General features: G+C 36.4%; 1 protein-coding gene across 4 annotated transcripts in view; it reads right to left on the bottom strand.

Moving 5' to 3' along the window:
• Window positions 1-203: 203 nt before the first annotated feature.
• rnf180a (ring finger protein 180a) overlaps window positions 204-25,646 on the bottom strand; it is a 131,180-nt gene continuing 105,737 nt past the window's right edge. For 2 of the 4 annotated variants that reach the window (XM_069924494.1, XM_069924492.1), the window contains 2 exons: window positions 23,145-23,270; window positions 204-4,424 (listed from right to left, as the gene is read on the bottom strand). In XM_069924494.1, the coding sequence (XP_069780595.1) occupies window positions 4,231-4,424; window positions 23,145-23,270 (320 nt within the window). In that variant the 3' untranslated portion in view covers window positions 204-4,230. Of the gene's footprint in view, window positions 4,425-5,236; window positions 5,448-20,663; window positions 20,733-23,144; window positions 23,271-25,646 lie in introns of those variants that run through there. The other 2 variants (XR_011353513.1, XM_069924495.1) reach the window with 2 other exon arrangements.

Genomic DNA, 25,646 nt, shown 5'->3' with positions numbered 1-25,646 from the left:
TGTGACGGTAATTGATGAATTGACAGGACTAACACTTGAATGGAAAGGGAGTACACTTTATCTGCTTTATCTTTAATGTTATATAACAAATTATTACTTCCCTCTGAAATTCTTTCTTGGTGGTTGTTGCATTTCAATAGCTATTTAAAAAAAGATGATCTCATTTAATGCAGTAATTTAAATAAAGGAACTGACACACCACATCAATATCCATCCATATTTTATTAATTTGACCACACAAACATGTTTAAAATGTGAGAATATTTGGAGCAATAACTGGAAGAAAATGCATGTAGGATATCCCCATGCTGAAAATACAAATTTAGTTTCTGGAAGGATATGTTTACAGGTCCATTACGAAATAACAATTCAATACAACTATTCAGATTGCTTGCTCAGACAGCACGATTGCCTTTTATTGTGGTATACAATTCAATATTTAGTGAAATAATGCCGTAATCGGGATCACAAAATGATGGTGTTTTGCAAAAAAATCGTATAAATATTAAAATATTGAATTTAACAAGAAAATTTAATTGAGCAATATTCAGTTTTGAAGCAGTGTATTTTACTCTAATGCAGACTTCATTAAAGGTCAACAACTTTCCATGAAAACAACTTCTCTTTACTCCTAATGAAAGCTACTTAGATCAATACTACCCGAGTCATCAAGAAACGTGACTGTGTGATTGAAACACAACTTTTGCTTTCTTGCACTAGCTATAACTGTGAATATTTATGATCTTTTTTACTGTCTGTTATATTTATTATCTTTTTCCATACTGGGATAATGTAATTGTATATTATCTATTGGAGTTTTTTTTAACTAAAGTACTCGGTTGGCTGTAGCAAGAATTTTGGTGCATATGTACATTGTACTTTATATGCATGAGAATAAACTTATTATCATCATTAATGAATTAGCTAAATTTTGTAAAGCAGGGCGATTTCCATATTAGAATTTTCCACCATTTTTGGTTATTATTCAGAGTTCTGGGTTATGGAATTATGTGGTTATTTGAGACTTTAATACAAAGAGGATAAAGAAGAAAATCTGCAGGAACCTGATGAAGTGCTCAGACCTGAAACATCGATTGCCTTTTACTTTCTTTGAATGATGCATGACCTGCTGACTTTCTCCAATGGGAACCAGCCTTCATAAAATCTGTCCTGATGTGTATTACGAGCTGTAATAAGTTGTGAAATTACAATGACAACTTTGCAACAAACAGCACTGTCGACAGAGCACACTGCAAGGAGGCATTTATAAGTCAACTGAGCTTTTTGTAAATTGACTTATATCAAATGAAGCTATAGACACGTTCAGCTAAATTATTTTGCACTATTGTAACTGAAATCAAGGAACATTCCAGACTAGATTTAATGTTGTCATATTACATCAAATATGGTCATAGGCATATTTGCTCTATCAATAATTGGGATATCGATGTATCCAGAATCGGATGTCACCTTCTCTCAATTCTCTTTGTCTTTCAAAGCTTTTAGAAGAATCCACATGAATTGCTTTCCTCCAGCAAAGGTATTTGAACATTTAGAAGTAACTTTTTAGTTACAGCGTATTTCCATTGTACATTGAAAAGATACCATTTGTCAGACACAGACTGGGGGGCTTCACTTTGTTGAGCACATTAGCTCTGCCCACTGCAACAGTAAGGAATTCCTATAGGCCAACTCCACACCCTATTGCCACACTGACATGTCCCTCCATGGCCTCATGTACTGCCAGGTTAAGGTCACACGAAAAATGGAGGAACAACCCCTTATATTTCAACAAGATGGCATCAATATCAACTTTTTCAATTTCCAGAAAATCATCCCTCCACTTGTTTTCTATCTTCCGCCCCATTCCTCCTCTTTTCCTCTTCTCCTGGACCCTCTTGACCTGCCTGTCTTGCACACTCTTCCTCTAGCTCCCTGTCTCATTCCATTCTTTCCATCTTCTCCCATCTTTCTTTGCCTCTTCTTCCTATCACTCATTTCTTGGTCTCCTTCTTCCCTTTCCTGCTTGTATTCACCCATCACCTGCTAGCTTGTGCTGCTGCCACCCTTTTACTCGGGTCTTCTGCCCTCTTTCTTGCCAGTCCTGATGAAGGGTTTTCAGTGTGAAATGTGAACTATCTACTACTTTGGATGCTGCCTGACCCACCAAGTTCCTCCAGCATTGTGTGTTGCTACAGTAATATTTGTAGTTCTGTCAGCAACAAGTCATGGTTTAAGGTAAATTTAGAACTATGCTCAAGTTCAACCCACTTTTCTTGTACTTATATCAATAACTGTTTTCATAGGGATCCCTGAGGGAACATTTATCTATAATGAAGGATAGAGATTTATACTGCATGAAAACTGGCTTCACAGACCCCATTGTTACCAAAATCACACTGTGGAACTTGATGCTTGTTACATAATCCTAAAGTTATTATTTTGAATCTTTTATCCAGGTTTTAATATTTACAATTACTGGAGAAATCAAATAAATAAAAGGAAACAAATGTCTTAGACACAAATAAGGATTAGTTTAAACTGATAGCATTCTTATTGTGAAAATAAATTGACATTTTGATATGAATAAAACTCAAAGTCTGCAGGCACCGTAAAAACACAATGCTGGGTAAAAACTAGCAGGTCAAAGAGTGTACTTTTTAAAGCAAAGATAAAGATACATAACCAATGTTTTGGGCTTGAGTCCTTCATCAAGGTCTGAGCAAAATGCAGGCAGCCGCCCGAACAAAATGATGTGGGGGGCAGGGGAGGAGCACAGTCCCACAGGCAGGAGGTAATAATAGGTGGATAAGGGAGGGAGGGCACACTAACAAACAGCCAAAGGGGGGATGGCTCTGAATGGAGGGTAAAGGAGGTGGACACCTGGAGAAAAGACAGAGGGATAGGGAGGAGAGGGAGTATGAGGAGTGGGCAAGCAACAATCGGAGTTGATGTTTACGCTTTCTGGTTGGAGAGTGGCCAGACAGAATATTGGGTGTTGCTCCTCCAATTTATGAGTTGCCTTGGTTTGGCAGTGCATGAGGCCATGGGTAGACATGTCAGCACTGGAGTTAGGTGCAGAATTGAAATGGTTGGCTACTGGGAGATCCCTTTCATTGATACAGACAGAGTGAAGGTGCTCAGTGAAACGATTATCCCACTCTGCATGCAGTTTCTCTGATGTAGATAAGGCCACAACAGGAGCACCGGATGTTGTAGATGACTCCTGCAGATTCAAAAGTGAAGTATTGCTTCACTTGGAAGGTCTGTTTGGGGCCCTGAATGGTGGTCATGGAGGATGGGTGTGCGCAAGTGTGGTGCTTCCTGCGGTCACAGGGGAAGGTGATAAAGAGGTGATTGGTGGAAGGGATGAGTGAATGAGGGAGTCACAGAGGGTGTGGTCCCTACAGAAGGCAAAGAAGGGAGGAGAGGGGAAGATGTGTATGGTGGTGGAATCCTGTTGCACATGGTGGAAATTATGGAGGATAATATGTTGGATGTGGAGGCTGGTGACAAGGCAGATGAGGAAATATCTATCAACTAACATAATTCAACTAATGTCACTGACCATAGCTGCTTTTACATCTATTCAATTATGTATTAAAATTTAATTACCACTTCATATTAAATGTGTATGATACTAAATGGAATAAAATGTGATTTTAAATTAGAGACATTGCTCTATTATTTTTTTCAGGGTATTTAAAATTTTTCAATATTCTGTTCAAAGCTTTGGACTAACTCTGCAGTGTGCACTTTAACCAATGAAAGCAAAAGTTTATTACACTTATCTGAAGCCACATACAATTTTTGCTTAAAATTGTATATATTCTGCACTATCTCCCGTTATTTCCTGTATTAGTTTTTTACGCATCATCTCTTGGCAGTGAAAGCAAAATGCCAAATATCTCATGAATGGAACAACTAAAATCATGCATTGTGTTGGCTTGTTTAAGTTTTTGAACAAAGTCCAAACTGCTCAATTTTATGGGAACAGCATATTGGATAAACTGCACTGACTGCACTCTGCAGACTGCACTCACTACACCTTGGCTTTCAACGCTATTAGTTCAAACTATAGAAGAAATAGCTGAAAAAATATTGCTAACTTAATTTCTTCAAATATACCTTTATTTTATTCCTGGATTTCTGTATTACTTCTGGAATTCTCTTCTAAACATACTGATCAACATTATGTGGTTAAATTAAGATCATGTTACCAAATTCCATTTAAAAGGATGGAAAGAAAAAGTAGCAAAGAAAGCAAAAAATAATGAAGCCAATGACCCAATTGACAGAATAGATATAGATGATGACCATGTCCATATCAAATCTCCAACCACGATTGTTATCTTCAAAATCCAGCCTATAGGCTCCATGAGGGAATTGTCTTCTTGTGACAGGATCTGGACGTCTGCCAAAACCTGTAAGGTCAAATAATATTAATGACACCTGGTTTAACACACTCCATCAATGAGAAGCAGGAAATATGGTAAATTAGGCTTCAAGCTGCAAAACAAAAATCAGGAACTCGTTGTTCTTATCCAATGTGGACTAAATGGATGCTTAATCTCTTTCTGTGTGGTAACCCTTAAATCTGTAAGACCAACAGCAATATACATGTAAAAGCAGAAATTAGTCAGTAGGTCAGGCAGCATCTGCAGAAGGAGAAACAGACAATGTTTCAACCTGAAACATTAACTGTTTTACTTTCCAGGGAACCTGTCTGACTTGCTGAGCATTTCCAGCACTTTCTCCTGATATTTCAGATTGATGGCATCTGCAGTTTTATTTTACTTTAATTTACTAGTTAGAAAGTTGATTTATTTCCTGCTATATGCTCTTACTAGATGATTATATGTGTAGATTTTAATTAAACTCATTAAAAATACTTTACAAAGAAAGGAAAATAAAGTTAATTTTATTCCTGTTCATTTTAAATTTAGATATACTGTTGTAGCAGGCTATGAGCTTGTGCTTCCCAAATACCCCAATTGACCTACAACCCGGTTACACTTTGAAGGGTGGGAGAAAACCAGAGCACCTGGAGGAAACGAATGCAGACACAGGGGAAATGTACAAACTTCTTACAGCCAGTATTGGAATCCAACAGTGACGCTGCACTGTAATAGCATAACACTAACCATGCCGCCTTTTTAAACAGTAACAGGTTAAAATAAGTCATCTAATAAATGTTTCTACTTCTGTATGATCCTGTTCTTGTTAAAAATATTACCTTGTGCATCTTGGAGGCCTCTGTCCCCTTAAGTATCTTTCCTTTCAGGTGCAGTTGCACCACTGGGTGTTTCTGGCTCTATGGTTGGTTGAAGTTTTGACTGAGTTTTGATTCAAAATTCAAGATTGGGATGGACTGGGGAAATCCTGCCAAATCCACCTTCTGTGACAATGTCGGCCCAGAAGGAGATCAAGCCTTTCGATCAAAGTTTCTAAGGAAATAAATTCCAACTGTATTGTTTCAAATCAACAAAAACAAATGTTTTAATGTATTTTCATGCAGAACTGTTTCAGTCATTTCAAGGTGCAATTATTTGATCTTACAGAGCACTTAGTATTTATTTTCAAGATATGTTGCAATGAGGAACCAAATGCAAAAATATTTAAATTTATTTAAAATATGCAGAAAGCATTTGTACGTTATAGAGCTTAACCATATAACCATATAACCACTTACAGCACAGAACAGGCCAGTTCGGCTCTACTAGTCCATGCTGTAACAAATCCCCACCCTCCTAGTCCGACTGACCAGCACCTGGTCCATACCCCTCCAGTCCCCTCCTATCCATGTAACTATCCAGTCCATCCTTAAATGTAACCAATGATCCCGCCTCAACCACGTCTGCTGGAAGCTCATTCCACATCCCTACCACCCTTTGTGTAAAGAAATTTCCCCTCATGTTCCCCTTATAATTTTCCACCTTCAATCTTAAACCATGCCCTCTAGTTTGAATCTCCCCCACTCTTAATTGAAAAAGCCTATCCACATTTACTCTGTCTGTCCCTTTTAAAATCTTAAACACCTCTATAAAGTCCCCCCTCAATCTTCTACGCTCCAGAGAAAAAAGCCCCAGTCTGCACAACCTTTCCCTGTAACTCAAACCTTGAAATCCTGTCAACATTCTTGTGAACCTTCTCTGTACTCTCTCTATTTTGTTTATATCTTTCCTATAATTTGGTGACCAAAACTGTACACAGTACTCCAAATTTGGCCTCACCAATGCCTTGTACAATTTCATCATAACCTCCCTACTCTTGAATTCAATACTCTGATTTACGAAGGCCAACATTCCAAATGCCTTCTTCACCACACCATCTACCTGAGTATCAGCCTTGAGGGTACTATTTACCATCACTCCTAAATCCCTTTGTTGCTCTGCACATCTCAATAGCCTACCATTTAATGCTTATGATCTATTTAGATTTGCCTTTCCAAAATGTAACACCTCACACTTATCTGTATTAAATTCCATCAGCCATTTCTCAGTCCACACCTCCAGCCTTCCTAAATCACCTTTTAATCTACGGTAATCTTCCACACTGTCCACAACACCACCAATCTTTGTATTATCCGCAAACTTGCTTATCCAATTCTCCACCCCTACTTCCAGATCGTTAATATATATAACAAACAATAGTGGACCCAGACCGATCCCTGAGGACATCCAATTTTCCACCACTACTCTTTGACACCTCCCATCCAACCATTGCTGAATCCATTGCACTACCTCCTTATTTATACCTAATGCCTCCACCTTTTTTCCTAACCTCCTGTGGGGAACTTTGTCAAAAGCTTTACTAAAGTCTAAATAGACAACATCCACAGCTTTCCCTTCATCAACCTTTTTTGTAACCCCCTCGAAAAACTCAATCAGGTTGGTCAAGCATGATCTACCCCTGACAAAACCATGCTGATTACTCCCTATCAATCCCTGTACCTCCAAATATTTGTAAATACTATCCCTCAGAACACTTTCCATCAACTTGCCCACCACAGACGTCAGACTCATGGGCCTTTAATTCCCAGGTTTACATTTGGACCCTATCTTAAACAGCGGAAACACATGCGCCACCCTCCAATCCTTTGGCACTACCCCTGTGACCAATGACATCCTAAATATCTCTGTTAATGGCCCCACTATCTGTCCGCAAGCCTCCCGGAGTGTCCTTGGGAATATTTTGTCCGGTCCCGGAGATTTATCCACCTTTATCTTTTTCAACATAGCCATCACTACCTCCTCAGTTATCCTTGTATGCTTCATGACCTCCCCACTATTTTTTTTTACTTCAACTGGTTCAATATTTTTTTTCCCTAGCGAATACCGAGGCAAAGAAATCATTCAAAATTTCCCCCCTTTCCTCTGACTTCTCACTCAGCCTACCCTTGCTATCTACAAGGGGTCCAATTTTATCCCTCGCTAATCTTTTACTTTTAATTTACCTATAGAAACCCTTTGGATTTATTTTTATTCTGTCTGCCAAAGCCTCTTTGTGTCTTTTTTTGGCCTTTCTAATTTCTTTTTAAGATTCCTTCTACACTCCTTGTAGTCCTCCTTCAAACTCTCTCAGCTCCCTGCTCTTTATACCTCTTGTACACCTCCCTTTTTCTCCAAACTTGATGAACTAAATTAGTGGGCATCAAACTCTTAGCACAATATAAGAATCTTATTAATATGTTGGATAAAGCATCTTCCAGCGATGTGCTGTAAAAGAGACTAGAGATTACTATGTGCATTAATGAGCTTTTACTCATTGTACCAATACATCTTAGAGATGACAACATGTAGAAACTTCAAGCTGATGAAAACAGCATTTGAAATGTGATGCATGAGATTTAATTACTGCCAACTTCAGCACCACATTTGACTTAAACACATGATAAATTTGCTGTAAAAATGAGGGCACGAAAACCAACAACCAACAGAGGTTGTATAATTTATAAAGTTGACTGCTGGAACATGCTGTGGCATTTTCAATAGCACTCCCCAAACCCAGAAATAAGAAAATGGAAGGTGTGCATGGCAAGTACCATTTGCAAGACCATTTTAATCTCCTTTCCTCTTTTGTGTTCAATTCAAATCCTGGAAAACCTGAAGAAATAGTACCATCTACTACCATAAGAGATTCCTTCCACCACCACAGAGTGGCTGCAATGTTTATCAAATAAAAGTTTGGGCGAGAGGTGAAGGAGCAGTGAGGCAGAGGAACGAGTGACAGGGCCGGTAGGAACAGGGTGCGCTCATTGGTCTCGGGGCCTAGTTCGGATGAGAAGTGAAGGAGCAGTGAGGAAGAGGAGCGAGAGACAGGGCAACAGGATTAATTAGTTAGGGGCCAATAAAAGGAGGGGAAGGTCAAGAAGCGGCTATTGAGGATCAGCCCAGCGAGTGAGTGGCACAGAGAAGGAGTGGAGCCACTGAGGTTTTGGCTCAGGAGACATCAGCGTGGAGAGGCTGAGGCACAGGTCATAGGGGTAAGTTATTTTTATTTAATATAATCACAGGAGTTCGTTTCAGGCATGGCAGGTGAAGTCCGTGTCATGTTCCTCCTGTGCCATGTGGGAACTCATGACTGACAGTCTCCCTATGGACTATGTGTGCAAGTCGTGTGTCCAGCTGCAGCTCCTGATAAACCGCATGACAGCACTGTAACTGTGCATGGACTCCCTTTGGAGCATCCAGGATGCGGAGAATGTGGTGGATAGCACATTTAGTGAGTTGGTCACACTGCAGCTTAAGAGAGAAAGATAGGAACTGGGTGACCAACAGGAAGAGCAACAACAGGAAGGTAGTGCAGGAGTCTCCTGCAGTCATCACCCTCCAAAACAGATGGCCCATCAGGAGAAGGCAGCAGTAGCCAGGATCATGGCATCATGAATGGCTCTGCTGTGCAAGAGGGAGGGTAAAAGAGTGCTAAAGCAATAGTTAGAGGGGATTCTATAGTAAAGGGAACAGACAGGAAGTTTTGTGGCTGCAAACAGGACTTCTGGATGATGTGTTGCCTCCCTGGTGCAAGGATCAGAGATGTCTCGGAGCGGCTGCAGGATATTCTGAAAGGGGAGGGTGGTCAGCCAGGTGTCGTGGTCCATATTGGTACCAATAATATAAGAAGAAAGCAGGATGAGGTCCAACAAGCTGAATTTAGGGAGATAGGAGATAAATTAAGGAATAGGACCTCAAAAGTAATAATCTCAAGATTATTACCAGTGCCATGAACTAGTCAGAGTAGATAGAGCAGGATAGTTAGAATGAATATGTCGCTTGAATGGTGGTGCAAGATGGAGGGTTTGTTTCTTGGGGCAATGGAACCGGTTCTGGGGCAGATGGGACCAGTACAAGCCAGATGGTCTTCATCTGGGCAGGGCCAGGATCAATGGTCTAGGGAGATTGCGAGTGCTGTCGGGGAAGGTTTAAACTAATGGGGTAGGGCATGGGAACCTACAAATAAAGAATGAGGAAGGTGGTACAGAAACCAAAGGTAGAGTTAGGAAAGAGAAAAATATAGGGCAGAAAAGTCAAAGGCAAAGGATGCAGAGGTCACTAGATTCTAAAAGGACAATGAGCAGAAGGGCTCTTTAGCTGAATTCCCGTAGTATTAGAAACAAGGTTAGTGAACTTTTAAAAATTTTTTATTTTATTTTTCACACTATGAACCATATTAACCAAAATACACACAAACATTTCCCTCTTGAATTTACATAAATGTCATTTTCTCCCCTTTTCCCCCCTCCCTTCCCTCCCTCCTTCCCACTCTTGTACCCTGATATTTCTCCATATTCCTTCAATTTCTTATGTAATTCTTTTATTGATAATTCTGGTTCTGTTAAGTATATTAAGATGTCATCTGCAAATAGACTGATTTTATATTCCTTCTCTTTTATTTTTATCCCTTTTATTTTATTTTCTGTTCTTATCAGTTCTGCCAATGGTTCTATTGCTAAAGCAATAGAGAGATAGTGGACATCCCTGCCTAAGTTGACCTGCTTAATTTAAATTGGTTCGATATATATCCATTTACTGTCACCTTCGCCAATGGTCCCTTATATAATGCTTTAATCCAATTAATATATTTCTCTGGTAGGTTGAACTTCTGTAGTACTTTGAATAAATAATTCCATTCTACCCTGTCAAAGGCTTTCTCTGCATCTAAAGCAACTGCCACTGTTGGCGTCTTATTTCCTTGTACTGCATGGATTAAGTTAATGAACTTACAGATAGTGTCTGTTGTTTGTCTTAATAAATCCAGTTTGATCTAGTTTTACTATTTTTGGTACACAGTCGGCCAATCTGCTTGCTAATAGTTTTGCTATTATCTTATAATCTGTGTTAAGTAGAAATACTGGTCTATACGATGCTGGTGTTAGTGGAACTTTCCCCATCTTTGGTATTACTGTAATTATTGCTGTTTTACATGAATCTGACAAGTTTTGTGTTTCTTCATTCTGGTTCATTACTTTCAGGAGGGGAGGAATTAATAAGTCTTTAAATGTTTTATAAAATTCTATTGGGAGCCCGTCCTCTCCAGGTGTTTTATTGTTCGGCAACTTTTTTAATATATCCTGTATTTCCTCTATTTCAAATGGTTTTATCAATTTGTTTTGCTCCTCTTCTTGAAATTTCAGTAGTTCAATTTTAGCTAGAAACTCATCTATTTTGTCTTCTTTTCCTTCGTTCTCAGTTTGGTATAATTGCTCGTAGAATTCCTTAAAGTTTTCATTGATCTCTGTTGGGTTATATGTAATTTGTTTGTCCTTTTTCCTTGATGCCAATACCGTTCTTTTAGCTTGTTCTGTTTTAAGCTGCCAAGTTAGTATTTTGTGCGTGTTTTTCTCCTAGCTCACAATACTTCTGCTTTGTCTTCATTATGTTCTTCTCCACCTTATACGTTTGTAGTGTTTCATATTTTATTTTTTTGACCGCAAATTCTCTTCTTTTTGTTGTATCTTCCCTTGTTGTTAGTTCTTTTCTGTACTTACTATTTCCCTTTCCAGCTGTTCTATTTCCCGATTGTAGTCCTTCTTCATCTTAGTTACATAATGTATTATCTGCCCTCTGATGAAGGCTTTCATTGCATCCCATAATATAAATTTACCTTTCACTGATTCCGTATTTATTTCCAAGTACATTTTAATTTGGTGCTCAATGAATTCTCTAAAATCCTGTCTTTTAAGTAGCATGGAGTTTAATCTCCATCTATATGTTCTTGGTGGGATGTCCTCCAGTTCTATTGCTAATAACAGGGGTGAGTGATCCAATAACAATCTAGCTTTATATTCCATTTTCCTAACTCTCCCTTGGATATGGGCTGACAACTGGAACAGGTCAATCCTTGAGTATGTTTTATGTCTACTTGAATAATATGAGTATTCTTTCTCCTTTGGGTGTTGTCTCCTCCATATATCCAAAAGTTGCATTTCCTGCATAGATTTAACCATAAATTTGGCTACTTTGTTCTTTCTGTTAGTCTTTTGCCCAGTTTTATCCATCTTTGAATCCAAATTAAGGTTAAAGTCCCCTCCTATCAATATATTCCCCTGTGTATCTACAATCTTCAAAAAGATATCTTGCATAAACTTTTGATCCTCTTCATTAGGTTGAGCAAATTCCAAAATTCTGAAAATATCTGACACATACCTCCCTGCTGGATCTATTATTTCCTCCTCTATTTTGATTGGTACATTTTTATTGATTAATATAGCTACACCTCTGGTTTTTGAGTTTTATGATGCTGCCATTACGTGTCCTACCAAGTCTCTCCTTAATTTATTGTGTTCCACTTCAGTTAGATGCGTTTCCTGCATGAATGCTATATCAATTTTTACTTTTTTCAGTAAATTTAATTAGCTTCTTCCTTTTGATTTGGTTATGTATTCCATTAATATTTATAGTCATATAGTTCAACATGGCCATTTCATACTTTGTTTATATCTCATTTCCGCTTCCTCACTACCACCTTTCCCTTTTCCCCATTTCCATTTCTCAGTTTTCTTTTTTTGAACGCACTGTACGACAACACTTCTAAAACATAAAATATTTCAACCATTCCCACCTCTAAAATTCCCTTAACCCCAAGTGTCCCCCCCCTCTCTGAGTCGGGGAAAACAGGCCCTTTGGCTTTACTTGTCTGTGCTGAACCATTTGTCACCTTTGTCAAAGGTTATAACAAGATATAGCCAGGATGCAAAGTTGGGCGGAAAGGTGACACATGGAGTTCAATCGATATAAGTATGAGCTGATGCATTTTGGAAGGTCAAACTTGAAGGTAGGGTACATGGTTAATAGTAGGATACTTAACAGTGTGGAAAAATAGAGGTTCAAAACCATGCACCTCTCAAGGTTGATGCACAGGTTAATAGGATAGTTAAGAAGCCTATGGTATGCCGGGCTTCATTAGCCGAGGGATTAAGTTCAGGAGTTGTGAGGTAAGGTTGCAGCTCTAAAAATCTCTGGTGAGACCATTCTTGGAGTATTGTGTTCAGTAGGAAGGATGTAAGAAGCTATGGAGAGGGTGCAGAGGAGATATACCAGGATGTTGCCGGAATTGGAAAATATGTCTTACTAGCAGGATATCCGGTGCTGATCGGGAAATAAAAACTCAGTTGTTGACTACATGCCTGCCCCTAGCTGGTCTGGAGCTCTGAGCACTGAGACTGGAGTACCACTGCTGTTCTGTTTTCTTTTGCTTGTTCCTTGCATGTCTGGAAGCACCAACAGTGAGGCGAGACTAATGCTCCTCTGCTGTCTAACGCTACGGGCTTGTGAAGAGCTGCTGCCAATGTTGCTGCACTTTTTTGGGCCCATATTTAACTGGGTCTGGCCACTTGTTTTTATTCTGAATGTACATTGACTAATTGAGGTGTCCCTGGTGCAAGTTCATTTAGTTTAGAACTTCATATGACCTTAAAGGTTAAATTCAATGTGGTCATGACATTCAGCATCAAATGTTACCACATTTATAGTAAACAGTAATACATGTCAGTGCAAGTCGGTGTAAGCTGGTCAAAAAACATTTTTGAACTTAATTTGACCTTAAAGGTTAAATTCAATGTGGTCATGACATTCAGCATCAAATGTTATCCTTACTGAACCCCCTTGGACATTTCTCGAGGGCTCCGTATTGATTTGCATGGAGAACAGACAAACATGCACAAATATTTATGAGAACAGGCAAAGTTAGCAGAGCTAAGATTTTTCTCTTTGGAGTGAAGAAGGATGAGAGGTGACTTAATAGAGGCCCTTAAGATTATGTAAGCATAGATAGGTAGACAGTGCCTTTTTCTCAGGGCAGGAGCAGCAAACACCAGAGGCCACCTGTACAAAATGAAGAAAGTTTAAGGGAAACACCAGGGTTAAGTTATTTTTACATAGAAAGTTGCAGATACTGGGAATGCATTGTGAGGGATGATGGTGGAGACTGAAACAATAGGGGTTCATTTAAGAGACTCTTAGACAGGAACATGAATGAAAGAAAAATAGAGGGTTATGAGATAGGGAAGGTTTAGTTTTTTTTGATAGGTATATATACAGAAGGTGCGCACAACATTGAGAGCCGAAGGGTCTGTATTGTGCTGTAATGTTCTATGTTCAATTGACTTAAATTCAAAGGAAAATTACAACTGTAACTTTTTAATGTAAAACAGCAGTATTGACTAAGTTTCACGTCATGCATTTGTCATTGTGGTGAAATCAATCATTCAGAAATTATTCACAATTTTTTTTGTTCTAATAAATTTGTCTGTATTTTTTGTATCCGTGACCAAAAAATTCTGAGCACAAATGGTATCCAGAAAGAGATTTAGTCTACTCAACTAGCTCCATTGAGACACTATCCTCTATTGACCAATTCATTATTTCAAGCATGAGAAAAATAAATACTTATCTGGCACAAAGACTTATGTGGCACTAGCACTAAATGCGGCACGAGGATTTATGTGGCACTGTTACTGCTGTGGTGCAAGGGCTTATGTGGTACAAGGACTAATGTGGCACAAGTACAGCATACTAGTACTTATGTAGCTAGCAGAAGTTCCTCTAGTACTCATGCTAGCAGCATTAGCATGCCATTTGGCACTCTGACGTGCTCAATCAGCCCTAATAATTAAGGTAAGCTCAGATAAGATTTGAATATTCATGCCCTTTCTTTAAAAAAAAGTTTAATTTTCCTTGCAGAAATGCCGAAGGCCTTGAAAAAATAATTTGTGTCAGATCTTTTAGTGGAAGACATGGAGAACATGCCAAAGAGGTGAGGACCTCAATACAATGCCTATCACTGAAGAGGTAGTATTATGATGGATTTAAAGGTTGATAAGTCCCCTGGTCCTGGTGGAATAAGATCTCAGGGTACTGAAAGAAATGGCAGAAGTTATAGTTGAGGAACTTGTCGTAATTTACCAAAATTCTTTGGAATCTGGGCAGATCCTGGTAGATTGCAAAAGGCAGGTAATTATATTAGTTTAACATTCGTAGTTGGGAAAATGCTTGATGTTATCATCAAGGAACAAGTAGTGAGACATCTGGATACAAATTGTTCCATCAGGCACACACAACAAGAATTCAGGAAGAACAGGTTAGTTTTACTAATTTACCATTTACCATCTGAGTTCTTTGAAGATAGGATGAGTGCAGTGCATTGAGGGGAACAGTAGGATGTGGTATATTTAGATTTCCAGAAGGCGTCAATATGGAGCCACTCAAAAGACTTCTGCATAAGGTAAGGGGGTAATGTATCAGCATGGATAGAGGATTGATTAACCAATAGAAGACAGAGAGTTGGGAAAAATAGGTGATTCTCTGTTTAGCAATCAATGGCTAGTGGAATGTCACAGGGACTGGCGGTGAGCCAACAACTGTTTGCTTTTCACATGAATGATTTGAAGGAAGGGACTAAATGTAGCATATCTAAAATTTGCTAATGAAACTAAAATGAGTGCAAAAGCATACTGCACAGAGAACCTGTCAAGAGATATAGATAGGTTAAGTGAGTAGACAAGAGATTGGCAGATGGAGTACATTGTGAAGTCATCCATGATGGAAGGAAAAATGAGTAAATCAGATTACTATATAAATGGTGAAAGACTGCAGTATGGTGTTATGCAGAGACAACTGGGAATGCTTATACACAAAGTGGAAAAGATTCATTTTTAGCTGCAGCAGGTACTCAAGAAGTCAAGGGGTGGGGTGGGGTGGCATGATGGTTTAGGTCGGAGACGTGGAAATACGCCTCTCCCAGCAGAATTAATTAAAAAACCAAATTGAAAAATATTTAAAAAATTTAGAACATGAAACTTGTTCTGAACTGAAATACAATGGCTACAAGGAAAGCAAAGACTTAAACAGCAAAGAAAAAGACTATTAATGAGGTTAGTATGATTGAAGAAACTGAGCCTACCTTAACAACGGAGCCTCCAGATTTTCCTCCTCTCCATCCGAGGTCGACTCGTGCTGCGACAGCTAAAGTTAATGCAACTCCAGCGAAGATGGCGCTGGAGTTCAGAAGAAGGTTGCTGAACTACAACCATTGCAAGAACAACTGCGCATGCATGAGAATTTATGCATGAGCACAACTGAATCAATGCCGCTCAGGGAGCGATTGAGCCAGCTAAGGCAGGGTCTGCTAGCATTGTTAGTCAGACCAGGGTTAAGCAATTGGCTCATAAACAGACAAGATTAATTTCATCATTGAGTGAAGAGGAAGAAGGAAGAAATGAAGGGAAACAGAAATGTATGAAGAACTGGTGGGAGTAGAAACATTATATCGAGGAAAAGAATCCCAGTTTATTCAAGGTATGGAAGAAACAAAGTTTGAATATTCTGAAGTTAAACTTGAAGGTATAGATTATTCAGTTCAGACTTCTTTAATTATGAATTGAATGGATAAAATGATTAAACATATGGATGCCCAAATTGTCTGTTAAATCTGATGCCAGTACAAAATTTCAATATCTTAAAGGTGAAATGAATTTCATTAAATTAGAAATGGCAAAGTATGCTGAGAGTGTGGATAAGATTAAAGTTAAAGTCCAGAAAATTGAAAAAGATATACACTTTTGTTTGAAGTCGAGCAATATAAAGACACAGTGAATAAAATGAAAGATTCTTTTATGGCTTGGGAAGTTCAAAGGAAAGAACTATTACAAAACATTGATGTGTTAGGGAATCATAGCCACAGAAATAATGTTAAAATTGTTGGATTGCCTTAAGACTTTAAAGGCCCCAATTCAGTACAATTCTTTCAAAAATGGATTCCAGAGATTATGGGCCCTGAAAACTTTCCAATGGATTGGAATTAGATAGAGCACATAGAGCTAATAGAAAGAAACCATTTCCGGGACAACCACCATGCTCTATTCTGATTAGATTAAAATAAAGAAATATTAAGATTGGCAGTTCAAAATAACATAAACAACAAATAGTTGGAAACAATAGAGTATACTTTTATGCAGATTTGAGTATATCTATCGTTAAAAGGAAAAAGGGATACAAGTTTTCTTTTCAATAACCAGCCATGTGTTTTTTCTGGAGAAAATCAGTTGCGATTTTTCACTGATGAAGATGAGGCTCTGGAATTTGCTAATTCCTTGCCTAATATTAGACAAGTTCAAATTCAAAGTCAATCTGTTCAAAAGGTGAGATTGTCAAGCTGATAAGATGCAAGATAAACGTCAGATGTTAGAACATGGAGAATCGATTGATGATCACCAAGTGAATAAGGATCTCAAAGAAGCTGTTTATATTTCAATGAAAAGTATAAATGAATCTATGTGTATTCTGTCTGGGGGAAGGTAGACTTTTTGTCTTCTTCCGTAGCAGCGAAGGTCACTTCCCATACAATAGAGTACTAGTTCTTTTTAATATCAGTACTTCTTTTGTTTTTGTTTACTTTAAGGGTTTTTTTTCTTCTTTTGATCCTTTTCTTTGGAGGTGTCAATTATTTTTGAAAATTTGTATGGAGTGGGGTCCACTGGGATGGGTGGTGAGAGATCTTTACTTTTGAGACTTGAGATATGGCTATTAATAATGTTTTAAATTTGATAACTTTTAATGTGAATGGGGTTAATAACCCAATAAAGAGAATTTTTTGGCTTATATTAAGAAATTGAGGGTTGATATTGCTTTTTTACAAGAGATTCACTTAACTGAAAAAGAACATCAAAAATTAAAAAGAGAGTGGGCAGGTCAAGTGATAGCTTATTTGTTTAATTCTAAGGCAAAACGAGTTGCTATTTTGATGAATAAGAAATGACCTTTTAAGATACAATCTGTAGTTACAGATTCGTGGGAAGATTTTTTAAAATACATTTTCAACTTTATTTGGAGATGTGGATACTTATGAATATTTATGCGCCTAACATTGAAGATGAAAAATTTATCTAAGATTCTTTTTTACATCTTGCTGAAGCAAATGAAAATGTATTAATTGGTGGAGATTTTAATTGTTGTTTAGATCGATTATTAGATAAGTCACAAAAATCAGTTACTAGAACAAAAACATCTAGAAGAATTTTGGCTTTGATGAAGGATTTGAATTTGGTGAAGATTAAATCCAAAAGAAAAATATTATACTTTTTATTTTTATAGATATGATTCTTACACAAGAATAGATATGTGTCTAATATCAGCTCAATTACAAGGAAGAATTACACATGCAGAATATAAGGCTTGAATTGTATCAGACCATTCACATCTTTTGATTTCATGTACAGTTCCTGAAAAGGAAAAATCGTTTTAATTCTTCATTGTTAAGAAATGTTGATTTTTGTAATTATATAAAAAGACAAATTCAGGAATATTTAGATATTAATACTAATTCAATGGATATTAAATTTATTTTATGGGATGCTTTGAAAGCTATTTAAAAGGTCAAATAATAAGTTATTCAGCTAAAATTAAAAAGGATCATCTTAAAGAATTTGATAAATTGGAAAACGAAATAGAGAATTTAGAAAAAAGATTTGCAGAAAAATATATCTGAAGAAAAAATATTTAATAAAGAATAAATTATAATTTGATACAAATTTAAAGAACAAAAAATGAATGAGAAAACTAGACAGAAGTATTATGAATTGGGGGGGAAGGACATAGGTTTTGGCTTGGCAATTGAAGGTGGAACAAACCTCAAGGTCTCTTAATGTTATTAAAATAAATTTAAAAAAAATACATAAACCACAAGAAATAAATGATTCCTTTAAAGATTTTTATTTTAATTTATATACATCTCAGCCTGATAATGATGAAGTTAAGAACAATAATTTTTTTAAAATCTGAAATTAATCTTTCTTCTTTAAATTGCAAAGATCAGAAAGACTTAGATGCCCCATTTACAGTTAAAGAAATTATTAATGCTCTTAATTCTTTACAAAGTGGTAAGTCTTTGGGAAATGATAGTTTTCTGCCAGAATTTTATAAGAAACACCTCCTTTTATGGAGGTGTTGAAATAGGCAATGGAAACCATTCTTTTTCAAATGCAATCATAACTGTTATACCTAAGAAAGATAGAAATTTATTAAAAACTGAATCTTGTAGGCCAAATATTGCTATATTGCTGTTGATTATAAAATTATATCTGAAGTTCTAGCAAACAGATTGACTAAATAGTTAATGGATTTAATTCATATGGATCAATCTGGCTTTGTTAAAAAGTGACATTATGCAGATAATATTGCTAAATTAATTAGTTTAATACATGTGTCTCAAAATAAGTCGGAATTTGCATTGGTTTTAGCTTTAGATGCCAAGAAGACTTTGGATAGATTAGAATGGAATTATTTATTTAAGGTATTAGAAAAATTTGGGTTTGGATCAACATTTGTTGATTGGGTTAATATTTTATTTTAAAAAAATCCTTCTGCTAAAGTTGTAACTAATGGGAAAATTTCTTCAGCTTTTCCAATGACTACATTGACTAGACACAGATGCCCTTTATCTCCAGCTTTATTTTTTTTCTAGCATTTGAACCTTTAGCACAATTAATAAGACAATGTACTAATATTAAGCGAATTAAAATTAGTAGTGAGGAATACAAGATTAATTTATTTGCTGATGACATCACAAATCCTTTAAATTCTTTGCATTTTTTATGTACAAGATTGAGAGAATGTGGTGAAATATCAGGTTTAAAATTTATTGGGATAAAAGAAAAATTATGCCTTTGGTTGATGGGGATTATACTCAACGTAAAAAAAAATGTTCAATTTAGATGGTCAGATAATGGAATTAAATATTTAGCATCAAAATTGAAAAAGATTTGAATAATTTATAAAGATTGAATTATTTACCATTATTTAATTAAATCAAGGATGATTTAATTAGATGGAATAATTTACCTATAACCTATAACTTTAACTGTATTAAAATGAATATTTTTCCAAGGATTCAATATCGTTTTCAGTCCATTCCTTGTAATATACCTCAAAAAATTTTAAGGTTTTAAATTTAATTATTAGGATGTTTTTTTTAAATGGAAAGGAAAGATAGCCAGAATTTATTCAGAAAAATTAATTTGGAAGTTTGAATTAGAAGGTTTACAACTTCCACATTTCGAGAATTATTATATAGCAGCCCAATTGAAGTTTATTATTTAGAGAAATCTTTAACTTGGGTTAAAATAAAATTAAATAAAATAGATGAAAAATATGTGCAGGAATTTATTTATAAATGGAATTCAAATCTGTTAATAGGCATTAAAGATACACCTATTTTCAAACATTTAATTGAATTATGTAACAAAATAGATTATGAGCTGGTGTAAGAGGTTTAATCTCTCGGAAAATGCCTTTATATCAAAATAAACTTTTTCCTTTTACTATGAATAATCATTTTTTGATAAATTGGAGTCAAATGGGGATTAAAAAATAGAAGACTCTTTTGAAGCTGGTAAACTTATTACTTTTCAATGAAGGAAGGAAAAATTAAATGTTCTGAATACTACTTTTTTAGTTATTCTCAAGTTAAAGCCTTTTTGATTGATAAATTAGGTCAAAATTTGAGATTGCCTAGACAGAATTAATTAGAATTATTGATTACCAAAGATGATTTGAATACATTTATTTCAGAAATGTATAAATTAATTCAAAGAAAAGCTCCTAAGGAAGATATTCATAAATCAAGATTAAGATGGAAGTTAAATTTAGATAGAAAGATTGATTGGATGGAGTTATGTAAAGATAGTATAACAAAAATTATTAATGTATGGTATAGCTTGGTTCAATATAATTTTTTACATCAATTATATTTATCTCCCCCAAAATTTTTAAAAAATTCAACATTATCAGATTTATGTTTTCAATGTGGTCAAGAAGTAGGCTCATTTTTTTCATTCTACTTGGCAATTTCCCAGGGTAAAACCTTTATGGATAGAGATAAAAGTATTTTTGGAACAAATATTAAAGGTAAAACTGCCACTCGATCCAATCTTATTTTTGTTGGGCAATTTTAAATTGATTAGTCTTAAATGAACGTAAACTATGAATTGAACTTTTATGATTAGCTATAGCTATTTCTAAAAAATGCATAGCAATTACTTGGAAATCAGGTGTAGATTTAGGAATGCAGAGATGGGATGCTGAATTACGTACTTGTATTCCACTTGAAAAAATAACATATAATTTGCATAATAAATATAATTTTGTTTTGAAAATATGGAGCCCATACTTACAATATGTTGGTTTGAAAGTTTGAGAGCTCTCAATAACTTGTTCCGGTGGTAATTCTCAGCTCCAGAGCTATTGAATTGAGGTTATATTTGTGTTCTTGACATTCTCCTTTTTTCCTCTTTTTTTATTTTAGGGGTTTATGGGTGGTTGGGGGGTGGGGAGGGAGGGAGGTATAAGGGATACACACACCACATATGTATCATTTTTTTCAGTTTATTGTTTAATAATTGTAGTTGTGGTTTTTAAAACTTTTAAATAAAATATTTTAAAAAAGGAGTCAAAGGGATTTTGCCCTTCATTGCTTGAGGGATTGAATTCAAGAGCAGGGAAGTTCTGCCACAACTGTTACTTGCACAGGGTAAAAGTAAGGTATACACCTGGAGCAGTGTATGCAGTTCTGGTCTCCTTGCTTGAGAAAGGATATACTTGCTTTGGAGGCAGTACAGAGGAGATTTAACAGGAATAATTTTCTCTCTGTTTTGGTTAGTCTTACAACTTCCTAAACTCTCATTGAATATGCCCTTATTTTCTTTAACAATTTTTTATTTGGTTTGTATATCCTTGAGCATCAATTATGTAGATTCCTTGGGGTGTATTTCATATTTCAGGTAGTCTTTTGATACTCAGGAATGTCTGTTAATTAATCTAATCTTGAGGTCACACAATAACATTGCAAATAGGAGCAGGATCAGGTCAAGTTGTTCCTAAAAGAATATTAATTCTAATTTTTGGCATCGTTTACTTTTTTGTTTTATCATGATATTGCTTGATTTTCCCAGTGCCTACCACAAAAAAAATAGCTCAAATCCAAAATTGCAGCATTCAAAGGATTTCAGCACTTAGATTAAACATGAGTTACACAGGAAATTGAGGTGACAGCTACAATTACCTGTAGTGAGTTTTCCACCAAGCTCAGCTAATTTATCTTGTCGTATCAAGATCTCTTCCTTGGTATAGGAACATAGGAACATAGGAAGTAGGAACAGGAGTAGGCCAAAAATGGCCCATCGAGCCTGCTCCGCCATTCAATACGATCATGGCTGATCTAATTTATGACTTAACTCCACCTACCTGCCTTCTCCCCATATCCCCTAATTCCCCTGGTATTAGAGGACCATTAGATAAGTTACTAAAAAGGTTATTTTATGTCTTCAAGTCAGGGGAGGTATTATTTAATTTTGATCCTGTCATTATAAAAACAGTAGCAGCCTGCACCTTGATAAACATTTAAGGCTACTGCATTCCATGTAGCAATATTGTCCTTATTGAAGGATTCAAAATTGTGACAGAATTCCTCTCCTTATACTAAGTCACTGTCTACAATTAATTAACAGGAAAATAATGAAGTAATTGAGATTCTATTTTTCATTTTCACACTCCCTTACTTCCTCTCTAAGGATTTCTCCTTCCCACCATCAATTGTCAGACACAAACACAGTATGATGCAAATTACCAGTTATACTGAATGACTGTTTCTAATTAGTTCATTATACAGTATGTTTCTGATTATCCAAAACGCTCAGGTCCGGATGTGTATCGGTGAACTGCATTTTCTGAATATCTGAGAAATGGCTTTAAGCAGCCCAGTTTAAGCAGCAGAATACTTGTATCGGCCGTCGTTGATTCCAACACCTTCCCACTGCCAGCGCCAAACCTAATCGTGAGCCTGAAGTCCCCGCTCTGATCCCAGCCCAGTAGCATTAGCATAATATTTGTATCAGCAGTTAAAACAACTAAAAGGAAGAAGGTAAGGTTTTTCAAGCATGAAATAAATATTTAATTCTTACAAGAGAGCTCCATAGTTTCAAAATGGTGCTAACAGCACGTCAGAGTTGCACTTGAGCGTGGCAGGTTAAAAAAAAATTGACTTTTTTTGATCTTGTGACATCATGTCTCTGCTAAAAATCTTTCCGGATAATTGAGAATTTTGATAAAGTGGTTTTCAGATAATCACAAACATACTGTAGAAGATTCACAGGCCATTACCTTGATGTTCACTATCATAAAATGAATAAGATTTGTCCTTTCTTAGATAAACTGTGAGCCAAAAGTTATTGTAAAGTTAGTAATTTACGGATAGCAGCCAAATTGTTCGACAAAAAAAAGGTGATGGGCCCTTTGTGTCAGGTAAAATTATGGCTAAGAATAAGTCTGGAGGAAATATCACAGAACTTCCTTTGTTGCGGTACACACCTGCCTACCTGATTTTACTCAGCTAATCTAGTATGGTAAGAGACTGATGTAATGTGTGTGTGTTCCTTTTAAAACACTAAAATGGCCCGCAGCATTTCAGAGAATTATAAAAAGATTTTGACGCTGAGCCACAAAGAACTAACAGTGCACATTTTAAAAACTTTGCATTAGTTAGGACATATCTTGTTTCTTTTCACTCAACTTTTCAAAATAAACCTTCAAAATTGAGATTGGTTACAGAGCCAGTTGTTGTTTGGAACAATCTGTAACACTGAAGTACTTCCTTACCTCCCAAGACTTTGATCAGTCTCCTGCAGCTCGGCAATGGCCACTTTGCACAGCTTGCTTTTTGAAAACTTTGTCTTCTGGCTAAATACTCCTCAGAGAATAAACTCTTCGTGGTGTTATTTAAATCTGTAAAGCAGAAAGAAGGATATTTAAAAATTGTTGTTAATTAAGAGTTTGGTATGTTTAGAATGTCAACCTCTGAAGTAAAAATAATGTTAATTAAAATGTCACCAAGTCCTCAGCTTAATTTTTCTGTTGTGGGTAACTAGATAGTAAATGGAACCATATTCCAAATGGTAGGAAGGGAAAAATCAAAGGGAATTTTGTTCACACTGTTGTCTACCTTTGCAGCAAAATTATGAGATAGTGGTGGGGGGATGATGGTTGGTGAAATAGCTTAAGTTTTTTTTTAACAGCATTAGATTTTTAAGGCAGTAAGCAACTGAGCCTTCTCTATAGTTAGTCCTAATTAGCAGATAATAGCTGCAGTTGTGGTAGGATGTGGCAGCATCTGAGTTACTGAAAGAACTCTAGTTATGGGTCACACTTTCACAACTATTGAATTTTGCTGAAGTGAATGTGTCAGTGATAATTGTAGGAAGACAAGATTCACAACAATATCTGCATTGTTTAATAGTTCGCTGGTTCTCATACAAGGTTATACACGAAGAATTAATAGTTTGGATTGGTGAGCACGTAAGCATACAAAACTGCTAATCAGGTGTTTCATGTTGAATTCAATTGTATGCATTGTGTCAGTGAAAAACAATGAGTCAGTGAAAAACTTTATTTTGCATGCTATCCAGCCAAGTCAACCAATTTTCAGTAAAACTTGTACTGTGAAAATCAAACTAAAATGCAGATTAATGAGAGTTTCTTGTCACATATAGTAAGCAGCACTCAATCAACCAGAAACTCAAACAACTGGCAAAAAGGTCAAGAAAACAAATAAATAAATATATTTGAAAATAAATTAAATTTTGTTTCAATATTTTTATTAAATTTTACATAATAGTACAAAAAGTAGAAGCCATATTTACCTAACTATAAAGAGGTAATATGAAAAAGGAAATATACAAAGACAAATAAGAAATCGGTTACATCTAAACTAGATATCATAACAAACAAAAAAGGAAATGATCCGTACGAGCTCAGAGGACCCCAAAATCCAGCAGCAATAGATATTCACCAAGACAAATAGTTACTTAAACAAAAGTTGTTTTTAATTCTTTAACATGGAAACAGGATCAAACTTTAACTTGTTACTATTAACTTAATTAACCTAACTTAACCCCCTTCTAATTCTAAACGCACATGTAAGTAATGTGTATGTAAGTTCAGAAAAGTTCTTTGGTTCACAGTCCAATCTCACTTCTCATTCCTCCAAGTTTACTGGTTGCAGGCAATTCTTATACTGTGCACAGAATTCCACATTTATGAAGATCGTAAGGTTTGGTGCTTGAAAGGTAAATGGTTACTGTGCAGGAAGGTTCTTGTCAGTTTTCAGAGAGAAATTTGTTGTTCGCAGGATACCCACAACTGATTCTTTGTAACCAGTCACTTCAGTGTCTTGTCGAAGAAACTTGCCCCATCAGGGTTTTTCAGGTCACCACAGAGTTCCTTTTTGCTTCTCTTATTTCAAATGAAACATTAGGCAGCCAGTCCTCTCCACTTGTATGAACCACAAGGGCTTTGACCAGGCTGAACTAAGCACTCACAACCCATCTTCCAAATGGGGTTTTTCCACAAGCTTTCCAGCTTGTCCTGTTCCAGTCCCAGCTGCTGCTGCTGACTGTAGCACTGCAGAACTCAATTTTCTCAGAGAAAAAGCCTGTTTTTCTCTCTCTGCTTGTAAAACCACACGAACATCTTAGAACAGCAAGTTCCACTCCAGACAGCCTGCGGCTCTGACGTGTTCTTTCATCTGTTGCCTTTTTGTAAACAACAATCTATTAGTGAAATCTCTTAGGCACTCTCCAAAGCTTTTGCAAAGGCTCTTGGAGCCAACCTGTCTAGCATGAGCAGAACTCCAATATTTGAAATAAGATCTGTTTTAATGTGTTTGTATGTGGCCTACACTAAAAAACCTGCCCCAATTTATCTCCCAAAAACATATCTATAATCTGTCACAGGTCACCTTGCTCTTCTTAGGTATGGTATGATGAATGTCCATTTGCTAGAAGTTGGGAACTCAGACTGTAGCAGTGAGTGGTTGAAAATGGCTCAAAAACTTGAGTTATTTGGTTCATGTAGGTATCAAGGACATGGCCAGGAACACTGTCTAGGCCAGACTCTTTCTGAGGATTTTAATCCTCAGATAAGGTGCATCATTATTTTTCTTTTTGATGTGAGCATATTAATTCAGTTTTGCTGCTGGACATGGTCCAGTCTGTTGAATCCAGACAGTTCAGTTAATACAGCGTAAGGGGAACATCATTTTTCCAGTTAGAAGTCCAGATGACAGTGGGGAAGTACCATACTTGATTCTGCTGTGTGTTTCCA

Source organism: Narcine bancroftii, chromosome 3, assembly GCF_036971445.1.
Source record: "Narcine bancroftii isolate sNarBan1 chromosome 3, sNarBan1.hap1, whole genome shotgun sequence".
Taxonomy (NCBI): domain Eukaryota; kingdom Metazoa; phylum Chordata; class Chondrichthyes; order Torpediniformes; family Narcinidae; genus Narcine; species Narcine bancroftii.
This window is presented reverse-complemented; position numbering and strand designations above follow the sequence as displayed.